Genomic DNA, 27,996 nt, shown 5'->3' with positions numbered 1-27,996 from the left:
ATAAATATACAACATAATTTTTAAACTTTTATTGTCAAAAATATTTTAACATTTTTAACGAGCAGAGACAGACACCTGCCATACTCTGATAGTATTGTCAGAATAGCCAGCGAACAATGTTTGACCATCAGTAGACCAAGCAAGGGAAAGACATTGTGGAGGTTCGGTTTTACTTGTTGGTGATACAACTTCTGGCCTAAGCTCTTCAACCATTTCCTTGCTCTCAAGATCCTGAAGAAAAATAAGAGTATTAGTATTTTTATTCAATATATAAATAAATGAGGTGTTCAATAGCTTTGTGATTAAAATATAGCAATTACCCAGATCTTAATGGAAGGTCCAAATGCAGCACACAACCAATAACGATTAGGGCTGAAGCATAATGCAGAGATTATGTCATTATGATCCAATGTATGCAAATGCTTGCCATCATTCAAATCCCACAACATAGCTTTGCAGTCCTGAAAAAAAAAGGGCTTAGAACACGAATCTTATGAAAAATACAATATGTTAATAAAAAAAGTAATTCATAGTCTGCCTTATACAAAAGTGTCTTCATTAATATTCGTTTTGTATATGATATAATCATATTAATAAAAATTAAAAATTGTGCAAGTGAATGTAAATTTACCTTTCCACCTGAAGCACACAGAGAGCCATCAGGAGATACTGTAACTGTGTTCAAATATCCTGTGTGTCCATTATGGTTTATTTTTAGCTTGCAATTAGTTAAGTTCCATACCTAAAATTAATTTAATAATTAAACACAAGTCTTAAACTGATATCCAGTAATAGTGTAAAATTACTATCAGTCCCATATCCGCAAACCACTCACAGACTTCATGAGGTTTAAAAAATGCTCATCATGATATTCATATGTTTATTTTAGGATAAATTTATTTACCTTAACTACACGATCCCATCCAGCAGAAACAATGATAGGGTTGCTGTGATTTGGAGAAAATCTTACACAGCTAACCCAGTCAGAATGGCCTTCATCTTGAATAGTATATTTACATTCAGCTAATGTATTCCACAACTTGATGGTTTTGTCACGAGATCCAGAGACAATTTGACGATTGTCAACAGAGAAAGCAACAGACAAAACATCCTAAATAAAATGTCACATTAAATTTCAGAATTTAATAAAAATTATCTTTTTAAATTGACTAGTATATCAGTCCCATATCCGCAAACACTCATAGAAATCATGGGATAAACAAGTTTCATCATTTCAGGTGTCACTACATAAAAATATGTTTGATCAACTTTTAAATAAAAGTGATAATTGAATCAAATTTACAATTAGATTTAAATTGTAATAAATTTATTGGAAACAATACTCTGCAGCATAATATCTAAATAAATATATAAAGATAATACGACCAGCCCTAGTAAAATAAAATTACTCACATACTCCAAAAACAGCTTAAGTGAAGTTAGAAGTGCAGAAGCCACCATCCACAATAATTGCAGCGGTAGAAATATCTGTCACCCTTTCTTCTGCCACGCATTGGCACAAAATATTCAAACCCAAGTAAATTTAACAAAGACCCATTTATGTTTAAGCCACGTAATGGTAGCAAAAAAAAAAAAATTGTAACAAATATTAGCATTTCGAGTAGTTATTTGTCTTCTGCCACGCATTGGCACATGTTAATTATTAATTAAAATAACCCCATAAAATGTAAATGTTTACACAAAATCTTCTGCCACGCATTGGCACATATTAAGATAAATTCACACCTTAGTATGGTCCTCGAACCTACGAGTGGTCTTGCCAGCAGCAAGATCCCACAGACGCAAGGTCTTATCCCATGAACCAGAAAGAGCGTAATTTCCATCAGAAGATAGAACTACGTCACTGATGAAGTGTGAGTGGCCATACAGACGCTTTTGAGGAATGCCGTAATTGGTTTCATCACGAGTTAATTTCCATACAATCAATGTCTTATCTGAAAATAAGATTAAACTTGAACAAAGAACTTCTGTCATAATGTCATTCGAAAAACGTGTGCAAGTGCAATAAAAATACACGAATTTCATTTGACTATTACTTATATTAATTCAATAAAACACTCAAAACGTGACGTAAAGCACGCCGAGTTGAACTAAATCTATCATTACAAAAAACGCTTAAAATAGGGGTTATGCCAATAAAATGTTACACCCCATATTAAACTAATCATGAACAGTGTTGTTCGTAAGCGCTAAAACAACGCCATTAATTCATTATACATGTACGCGTGTAAGATATTTTAAATTAGAAAAAAATTACCTCTGGATGAAGATAAGATCATATCAGGATATTTAGGATTAGTTGCGATTTGAGTAACCCATCCATTGTGTCCCCTAAGGGTACCTTTCAATTGCAAAGTTTCTGAAGACATCTTCAAGAGAACTAGCCACGAGTACAATCAAACTAAAAAAGAACGAACTACAAATTTGTCTCGTGGTGGACAGCACCCCACTCTAACAAGAACGAGGAAAAGGAAATCGCTACAATACTACAAACCTTTGATTGGTCGATGCATTGCAAAAAGTCTATACACACAGAGGTATTGAAATGATGCGAACTTCACTACTGTAGTAAAATATTTACAACCAATGATTTCTAAATGAACATTTAAAATTAATTTACGGCACTAAAACCATTTAACATGACCTAATATAAATAATAACAATAATATTTTGCCAGTTGTAAAAATTTTGTAGTATTTAAAAACGATTTCAACATTTTAGTTTAATATTATTTACTGATAATCCAATGATTAAAGTTTTTCCTCATTACTTAATATAGATTTTTATCGGTAAATAATTAGATTAAATTTAAATTATCACTTGTAAATTCAAAATTGTGATAAATTAATTTTGACTAAACACATTCTTACTAATGTTATAATGCATTCTTACTGTTATTGACTATTACTACTAAAATACATAGAAAAACATTAATCATACCGAAATAGTTTATAGTTTTATCCTCAATATAAAAAATATACTAATTGACATCAGTAAAATATATAAAAATGATAGTGCGCGGAGTCAGCACACTTGGATACTTTTTAAAATGAATATAGTAAGAGTGAAATGTAAAAGTGAAAAGTATAGTTAAAGTGAAAATGAAAATAGTAAGAGGTAAAAATTTTTAGTCAACTATTATTTTATAACTTTAATAACCACTCACAGTTAATGGTGTCTTAAATGTTTTTATTTTTGAGCAAAAAAATTCTTAATATTTACAAAATAATATAATATACAGAATGATTAAGATCTCTCTTTTTGACATATATTTTTTAAATACTGCGTCAATGTTAGATTTTGTTCAGACGATTTGCAATATTTTCAGAATATCCAGAACATTTTCATACTATCCAGAACATTTCCATACCATCCAAAACAATTTCAGGCTATCCAGACCAATATGAAATTATCCAAAATATAAGTCTATCTAGAACATTATTAGACTCTCCAAAGCATTTTAAAAATATCTTCGGCATTTTCAGACTATCTAGAACAGGGCCTATTATCTCAGAACAAAATCTGCATTCAGAAGAATTAGTTAAGAGTCCTATGGTAGTCAAAAATTTAGCGCTAGCGAGCAGATGAAAAAGTATTGTCAAATGTTTTATGTCGGCTACTAAGAAACATCAGTGTTATTTTTGCTTCATTTGACAAATTGTGATACTTGTTTGTTTGTGTTTGTACATTTGTTAATGAAGATTTTATTAAGAATTGCTTTCAAATGCATAGCCCTTAGACAAAATAAATAGAACAGCTTCCAACTCAGATACAGGACATAAATATAACGTAGTGCATTGACTAATCTGTCAGTTAATCATATTACACTTTAAGGAAAGAGACCAGTTGTAGGAAATTCTATAAAAAAAACAAAATATTTAGAAGTCTTTCAGCTGTTCAAAATTGGATTACCTAAAGTTGTACGGATCTGAATTTACTTAGAAGAAAATGAATTGCTTAAGAATGGTAAATTCTGCACGAGATGATTATTGGTTAATAAGAGTTTAGGATGGCAGACAATGTAATAAACTAACACTATAATGCATTATCTCTAAATTTCTCTTAATATTTCTATTATAAGTTAAAAAAGATAAGAAGTTATTCCAGTAGATAAGTTGTGATGTATTTTTAAACTGGTAATGTGTTTTATCATTTATATTTCGATTTGATTATAGATTTATTATAATATAATATTATGTAGTATATTTTTGTTACTATTGTGTTATTACAAAACATAATACGATTGTAATACCAAATTTAGTTTCAAATATCCGAGTCCCATGGCTGAGTGTAGGACCCTTTATGCTTATTTATCTATGGTAGGACCCTTTAACTATCCCTTCTAGACGTAAAAATCGGGAGAGAGTCTATATGAATATATCATATTATAATATTGTCTAGGATCTAGAATATCCGCTTGTTCACTTTTATACTCTCTCCATAGTTCATCTCAATTTCTTTGAAAATAGCTTTAGAAGTTTCACTTCAATAGGGCTGTTTCTCTGGTGTGAGAAACATTTAACGCAAACTTTTGCAAGTCTAATTTGACATGACCATAGATAAATAAGCATGACATCAATATTTTTGTACCTAATTTGATTCAATCCATATTTGATCCATAGATAAAAGAAGTATAGAGTAATTCAATCTATCCATATTAATACTAACATAGCAAACCAATAACAAAATTTAATCAATTTAATTAAATTTACACAGAATTAACATTTCTAGTTATTTTTTTGTACAATTTTGTGTAAATTTAATTAAATTGAATGAAATCAATTAATTTTGATAAATTAATTTAATTAAATCAAAACACAATCATTTTTAAATGTACCAATAGTTTTTCAAAATTACCCGACAAAAAATAATGTTTTGGTCAAAAATGCGATTTCCTTATTTTATGTTTGCTTGACGATGTAAATCATTCTGGATTGTTTGACACAAAAATTTGAAACGTATGTATATGTATGTAGTGTTTGGGTAACTGAGCCCAATTTTGAAGTTTTCAAAAATTAAATTAATTTAAAACCGATTTGATGAAACACAATATGATTCCGTTTGTTTATTATTTTTGCGAGTTTATTGGCCGTGCCGTTTCATTAGAATTAGCAGAAAAGTACTAAAATTTTGTCCACATTTTTGCCAAAAATCTTGGACTGATTTTGATAGTTCAAAGTTGAAAAAAAACTGATTTGTTTTTTGTAAAGATCGGCAGTTTCTTCGTATGAATTCATAAATTTTATCTATGGGTTTTAGAACAAACACCGTTTATATTTTAACCTTACGTGCGCTCGTGTACTATAATTAGTACAATTAGAAATATTATATGTAGAATAATATTGAGAATTGGATTAAATATTTTTAGTGAAAGCTAGCTAAAACGTTGTTTTCGAAAGTTACAGTTTGCAATTTTAAAGGTTGCTCAATTTCAAATTTTATTGTTTTCCTCGATTATTTCCACATACAATAAAGTTATGCAACTTGCCTTAAGGCCAAATGCCACTTACACCTAGACCAAATTTATTTATCAATTTTATTAGTATTAAGTTATTAGGCTAATGGTATACAAATATTATTCAAACTTGTTTATGATCTATTCTATCTCATTACTTTGGCGTGTCTCTAGTGTGTTTCACCTTTCAAATACACTTCGACTATTCTTTGCCGTGATGTTGGCAATGGTCAGTTTTTAATGCTCTCTTTCATGTGTTAGCCATATTGGTCTTTTCTAGTTGAACTTGTTCAGCAACATGAGGTAAGTGCATATTCTGGAATTAATAGTGATTACTGTTCGTGAAAATTGTGTAGATATAACGTATTTATTCCCATGTTATTTTAATATAACTAACAATGAGGTAAATAAACAGTGTTTATGAAATTAAGTGATTTTTGTAAATTGACCACATGGCATATTTACATTTAGTGATATAGATATACAGACATTTAGTGATATAGATATAATCGGTTTTAAGGTTCGGGCCTAGAGTCACTGTTAGATGATATTCTTCTAATCTTTTCAGTGCTACAGGTTACCCGAATAGCAAAAAGTAATCCTTCATATGCCCTATACTGGTTACATACCAGTCATAGGTACCTAGGAAGGATATATTCTTAACAAGCACTTAATGCAAATAGTAAATACATAAATTTACTTTGATTTGAATAATCAGCTAAAAATGTTTGTTACAGTTCCCTCAAGTTGCAGAAGAGGCTGGCCGCCTCGGTTATGCGATGTGGTAAAAAGAAGGTATGGCTTGATCCTAACGAAATCAATGAAATTGCCAACACCAACTCCAGTAAGTTAATCACTTAATTAAATCCGAATTTTATTTAAAGGTTCACAATTGTGTTGTCAGTTACATATTTAAGACAATCAAGATGTATGATCATTGTACTTGCAAATCAATTTTATGAAATAACATGCACTTTCGTAACATGAATTTCATTGCATATGATACGTTGAAGTATATTTTTTATTAAAATATATTAGTTGAATATTCACTAAATATAATTTAGTGTTATTACTTAGTCGGGCCTAGAGTCACTGTTCGATGAATTTTCTAATCTTTTCAGTGCTACAGGTTACCCGTAGAGTAAAAGGTCCTTCTTATGCCCTATCATAGCCTTTGCTATGTATAGGTACCTAGAGAGGAGACATGCACATTTTGTAAATCTATTTACACTTATTGCTTATCTTATACTTTTGACACCAAATTTCTACAAGTTAACATATGTAAACAACTTATTTCTCATGTTAATTAAATACTTTAATTTGTTTAAAACACATTAGATGCTTTCTTACATCATAAATTTTCTAAACATTTAAAATATTTTATACGAGTTAATAAGAACAAAGATCGTTATAAACAAACATTTCAAAGTAGCTTGTTACTTATTTTTCTTACAATGCTAATAACTCATTCTATTATCATATATTTAGTTCTAAAGCAATCATTGCTAGTTATCTGTAACTTCAATTATTCATATTTATAACTGATATCCCTGTGAAATGTATCCAAAAGTTTAATTATTCAATTAATTGAAACCATACTTCACTTTCTTCAGGGCAAAATATCCGCAAACTCATTAAAGATGGTTTAATCATCAAGAAGCCTGTGGCTGTACACTCACGCTCTCGTGTACGTAAAAATACTGAAGCCAGAAGGAAAGGTCGCCACAGCGGTTTTGGTAAAAGAAAAGGTACAGCTAATGCCCGTACACCACAAAAGGTAACTCATTTAGTATTTTTGTTTCATTCATTGATCAAATGATGATTCAATATTTCTGACACCTCTTATGAATAATATATGATTCTTACATTATAAAACTGAAGTTTATCAAAGTATTTTTTTATTTCCAAATTCTTGGAACAGTTTTATAAATAAGCAATATTTTCAGGATCTATGGGTACAACGTATGAGAGTCCTGAGGCGTTTGTTGAAAAAATACCGTGAAGCAAAAAAGATTGATCGCCATTTGTATCATGCACTTTACATGAAAGCAAAGGGTAATGTATTCAAGAACAAGAGAGTTCTTATGGAATACATCCATAAGAAAAAGGCTGAAAAGGCACGTACTAAAATGTTGAATGACCAAGCTGAAGCTAGGAGAACAAAAGTACGTGAAGCACGTAAACGACGTGAAGAAAGAATTGCTACTAAAAAGCAAGAGCTCTTACAAACTTACGCTAAGGAAGATGAAGCAGCAGCCACCAAAAAATAAATGTACCCTTCCTTGATAAATAAAATAAATTTATAATAAATTTAAAATGTATTTGTTTTCTATACTTGTTTACTTAATATAATTTTTTTATACATAAATATTTTTTATTTTGTGAAAATGCAAATATAATATTAAACATATCAATAATCAATCATCAATTTTGTGCACAGAACCATGTGACTTAAATTAATGTGGTCTTAATTTTAACAATTATGAGCTTAGTTAGCTCTCTTATGAAAAATAATAAAGTATAAAGCTAAATTTAAAAAAAGCATTCCTTGCTAAATCATTCTGAATTAGATTTTAATAATTAAATAGTGCAAATGAGATTTGCTGTTATGTGTAATTTATAGCCTAACGTTTCAGAAATAGTGCTTATAATCATATACAGTAAATCAAATACAATGTATTCAAATATGTATATTCATACCCGTCATACATACTCGTAGATGTAATACCTAGACATGCCACATGGGGATATTTTATAGGTTATGTTTGATTATTTTATATTCGGCTCTGTTTTGTTAATGGAATTATGCCAAAATGCGCATTAACTCGTGAATAATATCAAATTTTGCTTTATATTTACCTATAAAATCAATCAGTGTGTTGTTTTCACTATAGAAAATTATATGTTTATAAGGTTATGTCAGTGTTTATGGTTTATTAATGATTTTAGTAAAAAAATTATAGCAAATTCTGTACAATGAGCCCTAGCATTACAACGCCGATTTTAAAAAATTTAACAGTGTCAAATTATGGACAACCTAAAGAATCACAAAATGAGGTATACAAAATTTGTTACATGTTTTATGCATTCTAGCATATAAACAATATTTATATTCAGTCAATAGATGATTTTTTTGTAAATATTTTTTATAAATTTATTTTAGATTTTACGAACATTAGGAACTCCACACATTGATTCTTTCAACTATATGCTCTATGAAGGTTTGAAAACTGCTGTTTCGAATTTATTGAAACTTGAATTTGTTTTACCAAATGACGATAAAGTTGCAATACAAATTGAAGATGCTACTATATTTTCTCCAAATGTTCCTGCAGGAACAGTCGGAGTTAAAAATTCAAAAATCTATCCAACAGAATGTAGACAGAGGGCAGCTACATATAAAGGAAAGTTTTTAATTAATGTGAATTGGTGGTTGAATGGTGCCAAAATGGCTTCATTTGAAAAGGATATGGGAGAAATACCTATAATGTTAAAGGTATAAGAAACTCTTAAATATAAACTGTTTTATTAAAATGTAACTCTTATCATTTACTTAACAAATAAGTTGTTATATATTATTACAATTATCAAACTTATTTGTATAATATTTTAAAATACTGTTTTAGTCGTCAATGTGTCATCTTAGTAATTTATCTCCGGCTGAAATGATAAAACATAAAGAACATGCCGATGAATGGGGTGGTTATTTTGTTGTTAAAGGCCATGAAAGACTTGTGCGTATGTTATTATTAACTAGAAGAAATTATCCTATTGCCGTTAAGAGATCTGGTTGGAAGTCTAGAGGAGCATTATTTAGTGACTTAGGTCTATTGATTAGGTGTGTTACGGACGATCAAACATCCACAGTAAGTTATTTCATTATATAATTTGTTTCCAAGTAAAACAGCATACAAAAAAATAATTATATATATATATATATATATATTTCTAAAAACTCTCATACTATTTTTATTGATGTAACGTCCGGCTTTTTAACTCAAATTAACACATATATATATATATATATATATATATATATATATATATATATATATATATATAACTTATATTAAAAACAATTAAAGTATTATTGTTCTTCAACTTTTAGAATAACACATTACATTTTGTGACTGATGGTACTGCCAAACTTATGTTTTCACACAATAAAGTTATGTACTATGTGCCCGTGATGTTAATGTTTAAATGTCTTTTGGGACATACGGATCAGCAAATTTATTGTATTTTGATGAGAGGACTAGAAGATGATCTATACTATTCTAGGTAATATTAAGGAATATTCAAAGTTATACATTTTATTTTGAGCTATTTATTTAAAACTCATTATTTTGTTTATTTAAAGTTGTGTGCAAAATATGCTGCGCGCAGTTCATGAGGAAGGTTTACATACTCAAAATCAGTGTTTGGATTATATTGGTAAAATGTTCAGGGAACGTTTTGATGAATTACCTCCTTGGTATACAAATATAGAAGTTGCACAGTATATAATCAATGAATGTGTTTTGATTCATCTAAAATCAAATAGACATAAATTCAATATGTTGGCATTTATGACACAAAAGCTATTCAAATTATCTGAAAATAAATGCAAAGTACGTAATTCATTCATATTTTACTTACTTTACTTTAGGCCTAGTTGAACAATCATGTTATGCAGCAATTATTTGTTTAGCAAATATATATATAGCTTCTACTATTTTTCTGATTTTGTAAGAGCTCAATAATTTTAAGCATACAGGATAATTTGGTTGCATTGTCAGTTCGTTGCTCATACTATCCTGCATCACATGAACTGTTTAAACTTGTTTGATTTCATACAATGACATTCAATGACATTACTTTAAAAATTACTTAATTGTAGATAGAAGGAGCAGATGCTGTTATGATGCAAGAATTGATGCTTGGTGGCCACCTGTATCTTCAAATTTTAAAAGATAAATTACAAACATGGCTTTATAATGTGCGTTTGAATATATTAAAACGAGCTCGAGCAAAAATCGGATTTGAATTGAATCAGAAGGAGATCACTCAATGTGCTAAATTTGCTGGAGGCTTAGAAAATATTTTAGAATCATTTTTGTCTACAGGAAATTTGTCCAGCAGATCTGGATTAGGTTTGACGCAGAATACAGGTCTTACAATAGTTGCTGAAAATATTAATCGGATGCGTTATATGTCTCATTTTAGGTATAATAGATTCATAATTGAAAATTTATTATATATTGATTAAATGTAATACATCTTACAATTTTGCACAGCTATTTTATCACTATTACATTAAAAATTTTGATGAACTATTCTGTATCATAAATTGTATTTATTGTAAAAAATTATATTTAATTTTCGAATGTATTTTTTATTCAATGGCAGGGCTGTGCATAGGGGAGCTTTCTTCACGGAAATGAGAACCACAGAAGCTCGACAACTGCTGCCTGATGCTTGGGGTTTTATTTGTCCTGTGCACACACCTGATGGCACACCTTGTGGGTTACTTAATCATCTTACCATGGATTGTCAGGTTACCAATATACCAGACCCAGAAAAACTAGCAAATATTGAAATCATGCTAATTGATGGAGGTTGGTTGATAAAGTTATAGGGAAATATGGGCAAAATGGCACAGTGGCCTTATTTAAAAATTATGTAGTTTTAGTAACTTTTGCACGATTGTATAACATGAAGAACTCCATAAAACAGTTATGTCAGATGTTGCGCGTCATTGTTACAGTCTTGTAGCAATAATCAGTTCAAACATGTATCGTGCTCTCAAAATTTTGTATTGTGGGTGGTTTTGTCATGATTTAGAGGACTTATTAATTGTTATCTGTAATTATTTACATTAAAATCGATGTGCATATGCTAGTTCTAGTATTTTTTCAATTTTATTGTTTATTTGTGGCTAAGAAAAAGAAAATTCAAACCTATCAAAGTTGATTGGCTTTTAACATCTATTCAAAATACTTTTAAAAACAACCCAAGGAATCCACTTATGTTTATTGCAAAACACTCTTTTTATTCTGTTCTTTATTTTCTATAATTATGCTATAATACAGCAGTTCTAAAGTAATTACACATACAGATGTGGTATGTATTTCTTTTGTAATTGAAAATTGAAATATGTAATTTTTGTATATGTAATTATTATGAATTATTTTTGAACTATTGTTCATTATTATTTTGTTTTTGACTTTTTGGCTTGGCTGCTAACAAATGGTATATTATTATTATTAGACATGAGAAGGAGATATCACTCCAAGGGTGGAAATTAAAACTTAACATGAATACAAAATTTACTTATACAAAATAAATTATTTAATCATTATGAAACGGCATACAGCTATGCCGTTTTTTTAAACTAAACTCCTTAATAATTCTAAAGGTGTCAAAATATATTATTTAAAGAAATGCCACAAAGTCTATTCCAAATCGGTTGATTCATTAAGATAACAATATTAACACAGTAAACAATGAAATATCAACCTGTTCAGGCAAGTACAAAAGGGTCCACGAGTATCAACCAAACTCACTTGCCACAACACTACTTGGGCCATTATTAAAAAATTCATTCTACATTAAATAATATATAAGACCGTTGTTTTATCACTGTCAATGGTCAGATGATTTTATATTTTTAGAGACTTGATGTTTATTCCTTACATTTTACTGCTCTTTTTAGGTAAATAATAATAATAGTATCTATGGTAATAGAGCAGATCTATGGTGTGAGAGCACCACAAATCAATGATACCCTTTACCTCCCTTGTTTATTATTCCTATTATGATTTTATTAGCATTTTGCACTTTTTTATCCGCTACTATGTTTTTTTCTATTGAAACTTCTGCTTCCATATTATTTTATCCTGTGCTGCGGCTTTCAGTTTCCTGTATTTTCTCTTCTCGCATATGTCATCAACCATCTGCATTCTTTTTTTTCCCAATTTTTTTAGTCCTATATATAAGGTTTAGTATATAGGATTTTAGTTCTAAATACTACCATAAATTAAACTGCTACTAGTTTTACATTTTCTTAACAAAAAATGTTATACATTTTTACAATTGTATGGGGTAGATGTTTATTAATAATCTGTATATTATGAGGTATAAATATATCAAGCCATACAAATAATAAATTATATTTTGCTTTAGGAATGGTTCCAATTGATTCTGTAATCCATGTTGATTACAAAAATAGTTACAAAGTAATTCTTGATGGTCTTGTAATTGGTCATGTTGTTGATGATAGAGCGCATGCATTGGTGTCCATGCTACGGGAGAATAAAATTTTAGGAAATGACATACCGCATACATTAGAAATTGTATTGGTACCTAAAAAGAAGGTAATATATTATATAATTTTATGCAAATTTGTAAGTAAAAAATCTGAATAATACAGTAAATACTTTTATTTATTTTTGATTGGTAATGAAAATATTGAAGACATAACAAAAAATATATAATTTATTCAAAAAAAAATCTGAAAAAATACCTTTAATATTACAAATTACATTCCAATTGAAAAAAATCTTTAGAGAAAATTGATTGTAAATTTTAGTAAAATTATATACATCTTTTACATTTCTTTTTCTGATAGGTTGTTGCTCAGTACCCTGGGTTATTTTTATTTACTGGTCCTGCTAGAATGATGCGTCCTGTGATAAATTTATCTCTGAAACAAATTGAACTTATTGGTACATGGGAGCAAGTTTATCTCGATATTGCGGTTGTTGCCAATGAGATCTACCCAGGTGTTACTACGCATTTAGAGCTTTCCAAAACAGCTTTCTTGAGCAATCTTGCTAATTTAATTCCCATGCCTGATTGTAATCAATCTCCCAGGTAGCTATATTATTATAAGAAAATATTTTTTCATTTGTAATTTTGATCAATTTGTTATGCATTTTATACAAATGGAACAGGTCTTTTGTATCATAAGATTTATAACTTAATAATTATCATCGATTGTACTCATCATAAGATATGTTATATACAAAATGTTTCAATTTTATTATTTTTAGAAATATGTATCAATGTCAGATGGGTAAACAGACCATGGGTACACCTTTACATTACTGGCCACAACAAGCAGAAACAAAATTATATCGACTTCAAACACCAGCTACACCTTTGTTTCGGCCTGTTCATTATGATAATATTGATTTAGATGATTTTCCAATGGGAACAAATGCTATTATAGCAGTTATTTCTTATACTGTAAGTTTGCAAGATACATATACAATAGATTTATGAGTAAAATTGATTGAGAAATTTTCATTTAGGGTTATGATATGGAAGATGCTATGATAATTAATAAGGAATCATATGAAAGAGGATTTGCACATGGATCTGTATACAAATCTGAGTTTATCACGCTTGAAGATTCATCTAGTTATTTTTGCCGAGATCCAAATAATAAGCAATTAGTAGATCACTTGGATACAGATGGGCTACCTCATCCGGGATCAAAATTGAGTTATAAAGTTCCATATTATTGGTAAATTTATACTAATATCAAGTGCATGTATAAATTTGAATTAATAAGAAGTACTAGAAGTAATTTTTTTTAAAACAGTTTTTACAATGTCGAGGAGTCTAGATATATAGTGAAAAGGTATGAATCAACAGAAGATGCTTACGTAGACAATATAAGATTGTGTGGTACATTTTCTACTATTGCTCCAAAAACAGCTTGCATTACTATAAGGATATCAGTGAGTCTAAGATGAATGTTCATTATTTATAATACAATTGATATGTTTTAACAACGAGAAGTCCAAATTTAATAAGTTATTTAATATTTATTATTTTAGCGAAACCCGTCAGTTGGTGACAAATTTGCTTCGAGAGCTGGTCAAAAGGGTATTTGCTCTCAAAAATGGTCAGCTCAGGATCTACCTTGGACAGAAACTGGTTTAGTTCCTGATATTGTATTCAACCCTCATGGATTTCCCTCTCGCATGACAATTGCTATGATGATTGAATGTATGGCTGGAAAATCTGCAGCCTTACATGGCCTGGTATAATTTTTGTTAATATGGTAGAAATAATAAATTTGGTTGAATAATTGCTAATCAAAAATTATTTGTTTGATCCTATTTCTTTCCTTTTTTAATATAAAAAAACAATAAATAAAATTATTGTTTATTATTATTATTAATCCACCTGTTTTAAAGTGGCATTGAATTATAGCATATCTATAATCATTTATTGAATTTTTGCATAACATTTTATTTATAATCAGGTACATGATGCAACGCCGTTTCGGTTTAATGAAGATGATACGGCTATTGATTACTTTGGAAGACTTCTCGAAGCTGGTGGATATAATTATTATGGAACTGAGCGTCTGTACTCAGGGATAGATGGCCGAGAATTAAATGCTGATATATTTTTTGGAATAGTACACTATCAAAGGCTCAGGCACATGGTGTCAGATAAGTGGCAGGTAAGCTGTTTAAAATGCATTTCATAATAATACAATAATAATCTAGAAAATTTTTAAAGTATTAATTGAAATACAGTAGAATCCGATTAGTATGACGCCGGATATATTGACAACCGCTTATTATGACGTAATCGCACTAGGAAGTTTGGTTTCCATATAAAATTCCTTAAAAAAACAGCTGTCTAGTCGGATATATTGACATTGCTTACATTGATATGTTTCTTATAATGACCCATTTTTGCAAAAAATTATGTCCAATTATAATGACCGACATGATTTTACATGATGTGGCCAAATCTACGAAAGCAATTGCTATGTCTTTTGTGCACAATAGCACTAGAAAAGAAATCAATCAAAAATTTTTGATTACTTACATTAAAAAATCACATTTGTATGTTTATGGACAGGGTAGACCAATTATTAATGGTCCACCACGGATATCTCGTAAACAAATAAAATTAGATTTTTTTTTAACAAAAATATTTGATAGTAGCGATTTGATAGTAGAGGGCAAAAAATGTATAAATTCATAACCAGCCATCATCTTTATTTTTATGACTTTGCTATCAGAAGATAAGCAGCACATGAGTGGGATAAAAAGGACCAGCAGAACCTTTACTTTGGCAAAGGTGTAAGCAATAAAATAGTAAAGTTTAAAAAAGGCAATTTTACAAGAGATTAATTAAATAAATTGTTATTTCTCGTCTGATGAATATTTCTGACCAATCAGATCAATGTAATATACTGTGTTATCTTTGTAACAAATGTACCCACAGAATTAATATTTCGCATTGTTTCAATAATGTAGCGTAAAATCCCTTTAAAATTTAATACAAGAAATTGCATCTGTTTGCCCCCTGGTTGGCCCACTTTACCCCGTATGTGGGGTAAGATGGGTCAGATACCAAATTAAAAAAAAGAGTAAAAAAAATAATATTTATATAATTAGGAATTATGTGAAATTTTTTCTGTACATAGTTCGATAGATGCTTGTTTGATGTGTGTTAGTGTTGCAAGATTCATTGGGTTTAGAGAGTTTAATTACTGAAAGTCAAATTGGACCTTTGTGCCCCGTCCTACTCTATATCAATTTTTTTTTATATTAAATTTTAATATGTGTAATTTTTATTTTTAATTAAAATGTATGTATAGGATTTTCTTTTAAATTACTGAAACATGTAATATATTTACATATTATAATGTTTTTCTTCAGTATGCTTTGTATGACGACCGGTTAGTATGACGAGATTTCGGCGTCCCTTCAATGTCATACTAAGCGGATTCTACTGTATTGAGATATTTTTATATATTTTCATTCACATAAAATGGTTATAATTTTTCTTTTCATACTTGCATTTCACTAAAAAAATGCTATTAAATAATATATTTGTGAATATTTAGGTGAGATCAACTGGTCCCATCGACGGAATGACAAGACAACCTATAAAAGGAAGAAAACGTGGAGGTGGTGTTCGTTTTGGTGAAATGGAACGTGATTCACTTCTTTCACATGGAGCTTCATTTTTACTTCAAGATAGATTGTTTCATTGTTCAGATAAAACCACAGTAAGTAAACTTCCTATAGTTACTGTCTAATAATGATAGTTAAATTGTAAGTTTTTATGGATCATGTTTATCATTGATTAATGCTTTTTTCAAAGAAACACATTAAATTATTTTTTATTTCAGGTTTTAATTTGTCAGAACTGCTGTACACTCCTAGGGCCTATGACTGAAGTATCTCTTGATGTTGCAGGGGCTAGAAGTAGTTGTGATAAATGTAGGATGTGCGGAGATAAAGGAAAGGTTCATTCTATACAAATTCCTTACATATTTAAATATCTTGTTACACAATTCAGTTCTGTTAATATCAATGTTAAAGTTAAATGTAAAGAAACATAATTTATTTTTGAAAATAAGGTTAATAAAATATTTGATAATTTACAAAAGAGTATTATATTATTGTTTATATAATTTTCTTCACTTAAATTTATTTATTACTGTTCATTTATTATTGTCTAGAAAAATGTTCCATGTTTTTAAATACTTTCTATTTATATACTCCACGAACTCATTTTTTAATTGTTTCAGGCATCTAAAAGAATATTGTTTATTATTCTTTTCAGATTACTACTGTATTTATAACATTATTATGTTTCTAATAATACTACTTTATAAAGTACTCACATTCGATATTGGGATAATTTTCTAAATTTTACAATGTCTAGACTTGGAGCATGGGGCATATGTATCATAAATGCTCCAGGCAACACTAAAAATCTGTATCCTTGTGATTCAAGCTCCATTATGTGAGACACTTTATTCCACCCAAATCCAACAAATCGTGTATCATATGGTACAACACTCCTTTTTACCACAATATATGGCTCGAAATCTGGCTGCCATTTTACCTGATATTTAAATTATTATTTTTTATTTTTCTTTGTTTTATTTATATAAATATATAGTTACCCTATATGGTAATAAAGCCTTTCTCCATTTGTCATATTTAGTACCAGCATGTCCAGTTGCCCAAATATGATATCGAAACGTGAACAAAACACCTTCATCCCACATATTCATAAGCTCCTTTTTTGTGCGTGGAAAAGATATGCGATATCTCTGTGATTCAAAAGCGGGTACAACAAACGCCTTGTGTAAAAATAAGTGAAATGCGATATGTTAAATCAAGAGAGATTGAACATATTTTACAAATTTTTAACAATATCAAAAATATTTAGTAAAAAATAGGAATAATAATTGTTTTTGACAACCATTTTTTTTTAAATAAATTATATAATGAGTTACAGGAAATCAAAATAAAAATTTCATTCAATTTGCATAAACTTTTCAATACGTATACATAATCAACTTGAACAATAAAACTTAAGATTTAGCTATTAAGGTCAGAAATAAGTCAACTGTTTATTTCGTAAATAAAATTATTGCTTTTACTAAAAATTAATCAATTCGATTTGCAATTGTTGAACACATTTCATTTATTCTATTTTATCAAGTTTTAAAAATGTATTTTATTTAAGTGCGAACAAGTTTACTATAATCAGTAGCCCAAAACTGCTCAACGCTGGTCGTTATCGAGTTACATAGAATTTTTGAAATCGAAATTTTTTTGTGTAAAGGTCGACGAACGGTCAAAAATCGGCTCACACACACACCCCATACACATTCAGAATGACATTAAACATCTAAAATACATAAAATTAGCAAACCTGATTTTTTCGCGAAAACAAATTCTCCTTGAAAAGTTAATTATATTGAATGTTATTAAAGTTTCTATAGATTTGTTGAAATATATATTTGATTTACATGCGTATCAATTCGATAAATCTGGTAGTAAGTACTTAAGTCATTCGTTGACCGTTAGAAATGCTTATAATACTACTTAAAAAATTGAAGTTTATTTACCGTTTTAAATTGATTATTTTTCACCTGCTGCGTATATTTGCGAATATATTCATATAAAGTAACCATTGGTAAAAAGTCGATATCAGTTAGAAAGACGTATTCTGTAGTTACTTCTTTCAAACAGATGTTTCGCAAATAATTCACCGGATAAAAGTCCTAAAACATAAAGCATATGAAATTCGATTTTGACATTTGATTTCCAATCGTAAAGTGGATAAAGGAATGAAATTACCACTAGATTATTTAGCATATTAGTAAAGAAAAACTTACCCCTTCTTTATAAACGATGTGGTATGCAATATTTTTTCGTGTATTCAGTGACTCTGATGATTGTATATAATTCAAAAATTGCTGTACTTCCGTATCGGTCATATATATTGCTAAGCTGATAGGTCCTAAAGTTGTAAAATATTGTTATGAGAAAGTATCCGAAAAATTTTTGTATAAAAAAATTATCTGATATAATTTAAAATATAAAAGTGAAATTAATTATAAGTTTGATATTCACTTATTTTCATGGTATTTTGAGTGATATGGAATATCACATATTTTGTAAAGTAATCTGTAATTTAACTAGTTGTAAGTGGTATTTTGCCTTAAGGCAAGATTCATGCACTTGCGGACATATATAAACAATCGACATAATAAATAAAAAATACATTAATTTATCAGTGATTTAAAAGTATGCCGAGTTGCTGTATAGATCATAATGGGAGAAACTATTGCAGATTATTCATTTCTGTAATTTTATTTTTATTACACATTATTGAAAATTTAACACGTACCTAATACAACTCGGAGTATTTACTAAAAGCGCGATAAATAATTAAACTTCTAATAAATCTTTATAATTGAACAATTTTCTGTATCACCTATTTTAGTATATTATAAGAGCAGGTTTTCTATCGCCATACCAAGTATCATTAAAATTATCGAGAATTTTTTGAATAATCTATTACGAAGAAATGGCCATTATTATCCAAAACAAATAAGCACTTTTATGCGAATTTTAAAGAAGCTGATCATATCAAAAAACTAACCAACGCGAGGGTACTTACCAAATTCAGTCATTTAACGTTTTTGATGAAAGGTCTAATTTTAACAAACGCCAAAAAACGCTACTCATTTTTTCAAAATTTGATAAATTTTTAAAATTAATCGACTTGTCGTAGGGCCGTAATGATTTAGTATGTTCCATAAAAACATGATATCTATTATTAAAAAAAATCATAAAAATCGTCGAAAAAACATGTTATTACGAAGAAACGGTATGGACGATCTTTTCGAAGACGAACTAATCGGCATGATTCCCAACCAATATTCTTCGAACGGTTTTTGAATTTTCAAAATTGATTCTGGATTGTGAGCTAAAACGTGGACAAATAACTTTACTTTTTAATTCCTCGCAGGGTAATTTATAGCAATTGCAAAAAAATCGAAAATGAAAATTTTAATATATCTTTACGTTTCAGAGGTTTCGGAACATTTTGGCATACCTTAGAAAATATGGATGTGTGTGTTTGTGTGCGTGTGTGTATGCATGAGCGGCAACTTATTTATTTCATTGAACTTTCTTGAATCATAAATGATTATTAACTTCCCGAAGGAGAAGTTCATGTTTTCATAAAAAAATCCGATTCACTAAAGTTATGTTTCCTCGACGTTTGAAACCATTCTGAATCAAATGAGACCAAATTTGGAAAAAGTATGTGTGTGCGTGAACAGATTTTTTACCGTAAATCGATGTTTTCTTAAAAACGGCTGAACCGATTTCAAAAATTTGAAAGCCATTCGATGCATCTGGATGAGGACTAGCGTTTATCAACTTTGCGCGAGTGCGCGACGATCATCTAAGCCGTTTCTTTGTAAATCGCAGCAAAGTAAAAAAATTTTCGTCCACGTTTTAACCTGCAACTCCGAATCGATTTTGAAAATTCAAAACCGTTCGAAAGATATTGGTTGGAAATAAAGCTAATTAGTTTTTGGTAAAAATCGGTTTACTTGTATTGAGGTGTTATAAATTTTTTTTCGACGATTTTTATGATCTTTTTTGGCGGTAGATACCATTGTCTTATAGCTCACACTAAAATATTACGGCCCTATGACAAGTCGTTTAATTTTAAATATTCGTCAAAGTTTGTCAACATTATTTTGCATTTGTCAAAATTAGACCTTTCATCGACGTTTGCTCAAAAACGCCTGAATCGATTTCAGAAATTTAAAAACCATTTGATGTAACTCAATGCGGACTATTGTTTGTCAGTTTTGTGCCGCGATCTGCCGAGCCGTTTCTTTGTAATGTGGAAAAAGTGTTAAACCCTTTGTCCACATTTAAGCTCATTCTACCGAATCGATTTCAAAATTTCAAAAAATATCAAAAACTGTTCAAAAGATATTAGTTGGGAATGATACTGATTAGTTTTAGGTAAAAATCTACCGAGCCGTTTTCTTGTAATTAACTGTTATAAAATAAATTTAAGCCGATTTTTATAGAACTTTTTTTGGCGATATATATTATGATCAAGTAGTTTAATTTTGACAATTCATCAAAGCTTCGAGTAGTTTTTTGACGTTTGTTAAAATTAAAATTACACGATTTACTTGGTATAACGATAAAGCACTTGGTATTAATGAACATACTGAACCATTAAAGTCCTACGGAAACTGGTTCAATTATAAAAATTATCGATATTTGAAAATTTGCCTTTCAAAATTCTCAAAAATATATTTTTTTAATATATATTAAGTTATTTAAAAAGATATATTAACTTCCCGTAGAGCAAGTTATAGTAATCGCAAAAAAATCGAAAATGAATTTTTTTATAGATATTTACGTTTCAAAACCTTCTGAACATTTTGGCATACCTTAGAAAAAATGGATGTATGCATGTGTGAGTCTGTGTGTGTGCGTGTATGTATGTATGTATCCGGGAACACGGATCAACCGACTTGAATAATTCAAGAAACATTCGATTCGTATTAATAAGGAGACGTGCTGATTAGTTTTTGGCGAAGACAGGTCTAGCCGTTCCGAAGATACGGGGCAAAAAGTGCCGAAAACGGTAACTCATTTTTGATTAATTCAAAAAACATTTTATTTGTATTGACTAAATAAAAAACTGTTCAAATTTCGTTGGAAAGGCAAGTCCAACGACTTTGGAGGTATGGAGAAAAAAGTAAAAAAATGAGCCATTTGGCGGTCAAAAATGAACATTAGACATATGCACATCAAATTATCAGACATTTTATAGAGATTTTAACAATAAGTATAAATTTTGTTTACACTCCTATGGGTTCCGTACCAATGTTTACGCGTTAGACGGCGACGCGGCGCTTACGCGATTTGATATTTCGTCCTTATGCAGTTAAAGCAGTATGATTGCTTTGAAAAAAGTTCAGAATTTCTAAAATATTTCAAAATGATTTAAGATAGAATGATTTAATATGGTTCGAAATTCTATTAAAAGTTTCAAATCATTGATCAACTTTTATTGATTATTATTATTATTGATTATTTTTAATTACTCGAATTTTGAATTGCGGTACGGGAAGCTCCACCAATTTGCCTTAAGGCACGATGCCCTAATTGCCTTAAGACAGAATTCCACTTACAGCTAGTTAAGAAATAATATCGATTTTCAAATCGATGAATACCTTTCCAATGATTGCATAATTCTTCGAGAAACTGTATTCTGTCCATTGACATCTGAACGGCTAGGGTCACATCATAATCATCTAGGGGCTCATAGTGAAAATCCAAATAGAATAAGTGTGTTCGCCACTGGTTAAGTCCTGCTTTACGAAATTCATAGCAATCATCGTTCGGATCTATCTAAAATTATGACCAGAAAAAAGATCGTTGTCATTTAAGGCCAGATTAGATGTTTAATATAAGTTTTTTTTACTTATTTATACTCACCTCATTATAATCGAGAACTTCTATTTGGCACTCTGCAAGTTGATGTCGCAGGAGATTTCCATCATAATTTAAAAATGTTAAATATAAATTCCTAAAAAAACTGGCATGTTCTATTTGTACATTTATTTTTTTCGGAGAATTCCAATGAATTATCTGAAAACATGGTCGTGAAATTGTTATTCAAACCATTATATTTCTTACGCACTAAAAATGATTACAATTTTAAATCTCTATAAATGTAATATTAATTGAAATAAAAAAAAAATAAAAATCTTGGCCGGTTTTCATTATTATATACTCACCTAAACTACGTTACCTTGAAATCGGTAGTATTCGCGAAACAAGATTTGCTGGTGCTGTGGTCAGAGAGCTGAACATTCCAAACACACGGCAAATGCATCACGAGTTCTGGCCGGGTAAATAGAACCGTATTAATTATATCTTGATCAGCTAACGATGTACCGCCTTAAACATATATTTAACGTAAAGAAAATTTTATGTATAAATTCAGTTATCAGTAATTCATTGTATACCCAAGGAGTTAACATAATGTCGAGCCACCGGCTCCCAGATCGACGTCCAATTTAGTTTTCGCAATTCGGATAATCGTAATAAAGCCACCCCAGTGTTAAATCTATTTGAAACATTTATTTCAAACCTCATATAAAAACTCATCTTGTTATTAAATTTTTTCGTATCGCTTTTATGATCTTTCTTACCCTTTTCCTAAAGCTGGCCACGGTTTGTGCTTTTTCCATAACGTTCCTAAATACCAATCGCTTTGATTTTCTACTAGGCCGATAGCCTGAAAAATACCAAACTAGAGTTACAGGAATCGCACATATTGAAATATTGATAAACGTAAAGCTGGAATAATCTTTTTTTTTCAAGATTAGCACCAATATATTGCCCTACCTGAACATCGCTCATGCTTTTAAATAATTTCCATAGTTCTTCTATATTAGCGGCAAATGTTAAATCCGTATCAAGCAATATCACGTCTGATAACGACTTTGGTAAAATATATGGGAGAGTTAATTTTAGATGCCCGTATGGGCCCGAATAATGTTGGCCAGGTATCCAAGCCACTGAACTTAGGGCTTCTGCACTCGGATAAAAACTAACATTGACTGCAATTATAAGGTCATTTGAATAATAATTACACAATTCCACAAAAGTTGGGGGTCAAATTGCAAAAACGGAGAAAAATAAAAAAAAAACACAAAATCTCCGATCTACAATTTTTTCTGCATGATAATTAAAATCTTATTATTTCTGTCTGGAATCTGAAAATTAGTCTGGAAGCTGCAAAAAGATACTCAACAGGAATAAACAAGGATCGGAGATTTTGCCGTTTTTTATTTTTCTCAATTTTTTGCAGGTTGATTTTGATTTTAGATTTGTCTTCAGCGGATAAAAAGTACTTTAAATAACATAAGCCGAACACTGAATATAGACAACTTCGTAGACCTATATTATTATTGCATTTTATGTACATTCTTACTAGAGAAATAAAACAATTTTATGAGAAGTACAAATAAACAAATAAGAATTAATATATAAATATAAATATAATAATTAATGTATTTTAATACCTTGTTGTAATCTCCAGGTTTTAAAAAGTGTGCCAAGAATATTTTCGGATATTGCGTCAGTTAAAAAATGAAAGTGTAATGGTCTTTTGCGATAAAATAAAATTGACTTTAGCATCGGAACAACTTCGCGACTATTATTTAAACCTGCACAGACAATGCATATATGGATTGGTTCACAATTCCAGCCCCCTGCCATTGTACTCTGTAAAAGTGAGTGATTAAATATATGATTAACTTCTCGTAGGGTAAGCTAAATATGAATGTTTGTGTGCGTGCATATGTGAAGATACAAATTTTCGACGATTTCGAGAAACCGCTCAAACGATTTGGATGATTCAAATAGCATTCTATTCCGATTGATGGAGAAACGTGCTGATTCGTTTTTGGCAAAAGCAGGCCTAGCCGTTTCGAAGATACGAAGAAAAAAGCCAAAAATGTCAATTCAATTTTTGAGAAAGCGGAGCGTCCGATTTGAAAGATTTAAAAAACATTCTACTTGTATTGACGGTATAAACAGTTGATTAAATTTTTGGGAAGGCAGGTCTAGCGATTTTGGAGATCATGAAAATAATGTCATTTGACGGTCAAAAATGATCATCAGACATATTGTGACGAGGAGGGTTGAAGCCCCCTTCTTGGGATATGCAATGGCTGCCAAATATTATATTTTAGCCTTGCAACCCCGTTACGAAGGGGTTACTTCAACACTCCAATCGCCCGCTAAAGTACCTGTAATTACCTGTGGGGGTTAGTAGCTACTATACGAATGAAACCAAGATTACTTTCATAACTAACTCTATTTAAATAATTAATAATTCATTGCGCATGTATTTGTGGAACATGACCGTGCTTGCATACGGTCATGTTCCCTAACTAGTACCACTTATTCTTATATCATTGTATATGTGCTTATATGGACTATGAGGGGAGAATAGCTACAGCTTATAATTTACATTATCTGACCTTTAAGCTGGACCTGTCTTGTTGCACAACACACACACAACTAACACTAACGTATCCCAAGGCGTTCGCCTATGGGATACGTCTTCGTTGGCTCTAACTTCTTAATTGCCAGGATCTCCGGAGCGTCTCTCTGATGGACCCCAAGAACCAATGGATAGTTAGGGGTAGTGGTAGGGATGGTCCCGTACCCTGGGGTTGACGACTATCAGGCGACAATAATTATCAATACGACGATAATTATGATTATCGTCACACGCCCCCCTGTCACACCAGAGCCGCCCTCGGCTCTAAAAATTGTTGCTACTTTCCAACGATGTTTGAGGTCCCCGTAGCGGTATCCATAATTGTTGGGTGTACGTCCAGAGCCTGGTTTACTAAATGTGAATTTGAACGTAGACTGTAGTTGTGGGTGTGTGCCAATAAACCTTCAGTAATTGTGCTTTTGGTCAGATATATGTCGTCTTGTGTTCTTAATTAGCTATTCTCCCATTTATTAATAAATAAGATTGTTAGACCACAAACAAACAAAAAAAATCGATTAAAAACATAACAAGTAATCTATAAAAAAAAATATTAATCGACAACCATAATCTTTAAAACAAATATCAAACTAAATTTATATAGGTCAATTTGACCTTCAACTGAACTTAATTAATTTTGTTTTCCAAGAGCTCGTGTTTGAGAAAGAAAAAACTGTACTTATATGAACTTCAAACCGCGACGTTATTAAAATTTAACACAAAAGAAAAACTAGCATTTATGCATAATGTTACAATACAAAAAAAAAGGAATTAACGTTGAAAAATTAAGATGTTAACAAAAAGAGAACGTTTTCTTGTACAGTTTTTTTTTTTCGGAGCACGCTATCTTGAAAACAAACCTAACCTATGTGTGTGTGCTGTTCCCTACTGTCTTGGTTGTAGTATTAGTTATTATGAAATAAACGTAACCCGAAATCTAAATTAGTTCGCCAGAATCGATTAGCCCGATGATATGGACAATATAAAGTAACGCGTGAAAAAAACATAAACAAATAACTAATGTGACGATGAACAATAAGAAAAAAATTTATTTACATTTGCTTTAAACTAAACTCGATTACTTAAATCACTAGATGACTAGCGAGCGCGACATTTACAGTAATTCAGCCTCTACTGGTGTGATTGCCCCCCAAATACAAGACCACAGATGGGGGCTAAGATCTAGTTATCCTTCTTGCTCCCCCCGCAGCGCCCCAACCATAATAACACTAGACCGACCGCTTATGCCCACCCAAAAACAATGGCACTTACAATCACCTGTGTAAGCGGGACACACCCAGAGTTCCCCAGCTCGGCACAAGGGCCCTCGAAGGTTGCCCCCTTCGCGGGGAAATGGCGACGTGCGACCTATGGCGCCATTCCAGTCTCACTGAAGGTACCTTCTTAAAATATTCCCAAAATCACTCAATATAATACTCATAATAATTCGACGGCTGCGGGTTTGATTAAGGGCGGTTTCCCCGATTGAAACCGTACGCGTCCATCGATTCGGACACCTCAATGGTCCTCGCTCGTGGACAACTGGGCCCAGCTTTAAACAATAAAATTCTCATATACACATAACAAAAACGTACATCCGATATGGCGTCCCGATATAAGCCTGCAGACTTATATTTATACTACCCTCGTTGCAACAAACAAACCTTTCCTCGACAAACGAAAACTCTAAAACTCAGCTATAACTTCTGATATATCCCATCCTATTCTAAAACTTAATTCTATAACTTATCTAAGGGAGGGGGTGGGGATTCTTAAGACTAAACCTTATATTATTATTATTTTTTTTTTAAAAAAAGTAAATGATTTTTTTTTCTCAATCATATACTTCTACGCCAAAAAAAAAAAATCTTTTACTGCAAATTTTACTCGAAATGAATCGCGTCGTATAAATCTATGCTGGGGCCGCTTGCCCCCGACCCTCGGACTAAAGCTACGTCAACCGACGGTCGAGCTGTCTAAGGTATATTCATAAAAGAAAAAGAAAAAACGTAATATTTAAAATAAATAATTAACAAAGGTGGTGAAGGCTACGACACGATCCATCAGTCTATATATTCCTTTATATAAACTAAACATCCTTAATCTTGATTCTGAAAATCAACTTCGCCCTATCTCTAATACTCCGTACATACTTGTTTCCTTTATTAATTTCCTCATTTCATCAACTCTATTTGCCATATCGGACCCCTTAATCAGGATTGGGCGGTCAAAAACACAAGCCAATAACTATTGACGAGACGGAATTAAAGTATTTTCAATAAAAATAAAATCGTATTTTGTCCATATAAAAGGGCGTCACGAAAATTAAACAACACGCCGACGGTATAAACTAACGCGATAATACACTACAAACGTTCGTTTGGTTTGATTTACGGTGACATTATCAATAAACAAAAAACAAACACGACGAAAATAATAGTTTACCTCGAATCATTCTCATACTTAACATAAAACTATTATACTTGATACGTATACAATCGGGCACCATAACATAATTAACTTTTTAAATTTGCCCTCTATACTCTCATTACCTTGTAGCAAAGGCTATAAACTCTATCCGTAAACCAAACCAAACCTTTCGCGACGTACGGCTAAAAAAAACGACACAACGATATATACATATATAACACAAAACATTATTCAAATATATTAAAATGGCGAACAAATCGGATAATGCAATAATGATAAATAGGATAAAAACCGTAAAAGTGACGAAGTTACGCGTATGATATAAAACTAATTTATAATAGAATAATAAAACATTAAAATTAATAAGAATTAGACAAATGCGAAGAAAAAGAGCTACTTGATAAAAAAAACTGCGAAAGAGTGTCACTGGCCGTTCTAGTTGTATGACGCACACAACTAGAGCGTTTATCCAACCGTCGGGTACAGGTCCGTACTTGGCAAGACCGAGTGAAACCCTTACCAGTGTTCCTGCACCCGCAGAGATATGACTTCTAAAAGACACTTTGTGCCTGCAATCTGCTCTAATTAACGAAGGTTGGCTAGTCCTTTCGTTACCGTGCCGCATACGATGTATAACTTGACTGGTCGCGATAGCCGTTGTGATCGTTATGCAAAGAAATCATATCCCAATCCTATTATTAGTAGAA

General features: G+C 30.7%; 4 protein-coding genes across 5 annotated transcripts; 2 read left to right on the top strand and 2 right to left on the bottom strand.

The window, feature by feature from the left end:
• Positions 1–16: 16 nt before the first annotated feature.
• LOC113374587 (guanine nucleotide-binding protein subunit beta-like protein) lies at positions 17–2,487 on the bottom strand. The gene is made up of 6 exons (XM_026614567.1): positions 2,279–2,487; positions 1,747–1,955; positions 905–1,111; positions 632–742; positions 321–461; positions 17–231 (listed from the first exon to the last, which is right to left on the bottom strand). The coding sequence occupies exons 1-6, from the start codon at positions 2,388–2,390 to the stop codon at positions 55–57; spliced, it is 957 nt and encodes a 318-aa protein (XP_026470352.1). The 5' UTR covers positions 2,391–2,487; the 3' UTR covers positions 17–54.
• Positions 2,488–5,733: 3,246 nt separating this feature from the next.
• LOC113375632 (60S ribosomal protein L19) lies at positions 5,734–7,793 on the top strand. Of its 2 annotated transcripts, none has more exons than XM_026615564.1 (4): positions 5,734–5,779; positions 6,214–6,320; positions 7,090–7,253; positions 7,423–7,793. In XM_026615564.1, the coding sequence occupies exons 1-4, from the start codon at positions 5,775–5,777 to the stop codon at positions 7,744–7,746; spliced, it is 600 nt and encodes a 199-aa protein (XP_026471349.1). In that variant the 5' UTR covers positions 5,734–5,774; the 3' UTR covers positions 7,747–7,793. The 2 variants fall into 2 exon arrangements, with proteins under 2 accessions (XP_026471349.1, XP_026471348.1); XM_026615563.1 differs by having other exon boundaries at positions 5,759–5,879.
• Positions 7,794–8,306: 513 nt separating this feature from the next.
• LOC113375854 (DNA-directed RNA polymerase I subunit RPA2-like) lies at positions 8,307–16,838 on the top strand. Its single transcript, XM_026615805.1, has 16 exons — positions 8,307–8,533; positions 8,640–8,972; positions 9,103–9,342; positions 9,585–9,757; positions 9,837–10,086; positions 10,356–10,681; positions 10,865–11,073; positions 12,641–12,831; positions 13,086–13,330; positions 13,510–13,705; positions 13,771–13,985; positions 14,064–14,202; positions 14,302–14,508; positions 14,733–14,936; positions 16,338–16,502; positions 16,626–16,838. Exons 1-16 carry the CDS (start codon positions 8,453–8,455, stop codon positions 16,836–16,838), a joined length of 3,387 nt encoding a protein of 1,128 aa, XP_026471590.1. The 5' UTR covers positions 8,307–8,452.
• A 102-nt stretch (positions 16,839–16,940) lies between these two features.
• LOC113375853 (LARGE xylosyl- and glucuronyltransferase 2-like) lies at positions 16,941–24,072 on the bottom strand. The gene is made up of 12 exons (XM_026615803.1): positions 23,877–24,072; positions 23,197–23,411; positions 23,001–23,086; positions 22,815–22,915; positions 22,598–22,746; positions 22,282–22,434; positions 22,017–22,194; positions 18,633–18,757; positions 18,363–18,518; positions 17,409–17,588; positions 17,124–17,347; positions 16,941–17,031 (listed from the first exon to the last, which is right to left on the bottom strand). The coding sequence occupies exons 1-12, from the start codon at positions 24,070–24,072 to the stop codon at positions 16,941–16,943; spliced, it is 1,854 nt and encodes a 617-aa protein (XP_026471588.1).
• Positions 24,073–27,996: the final 3,924 nt, after the last annotated feature.

The sequence above is a fragment of the Ctenocephalides felis genome, unplaced genomic scaffold, assembly GCF_003426905.1.
Source record: "Ctenocephalides felis isolate EL2017-DRISC unplaced genomic scaffold, ASM342690v1 CF-g0.4_SCAFFOLD_01886, whole genome shotgun sequence".
Lineage (NCBI taxonomy): Eukaryota > Metazoa > Arthropoda > Insecta > Siphonaptera > Pulicidae > Ctenocephalides > Ctenocephalides felis.
This window is presented reverse-complemented; position numbering and strand designations above follow the sequence as displayed.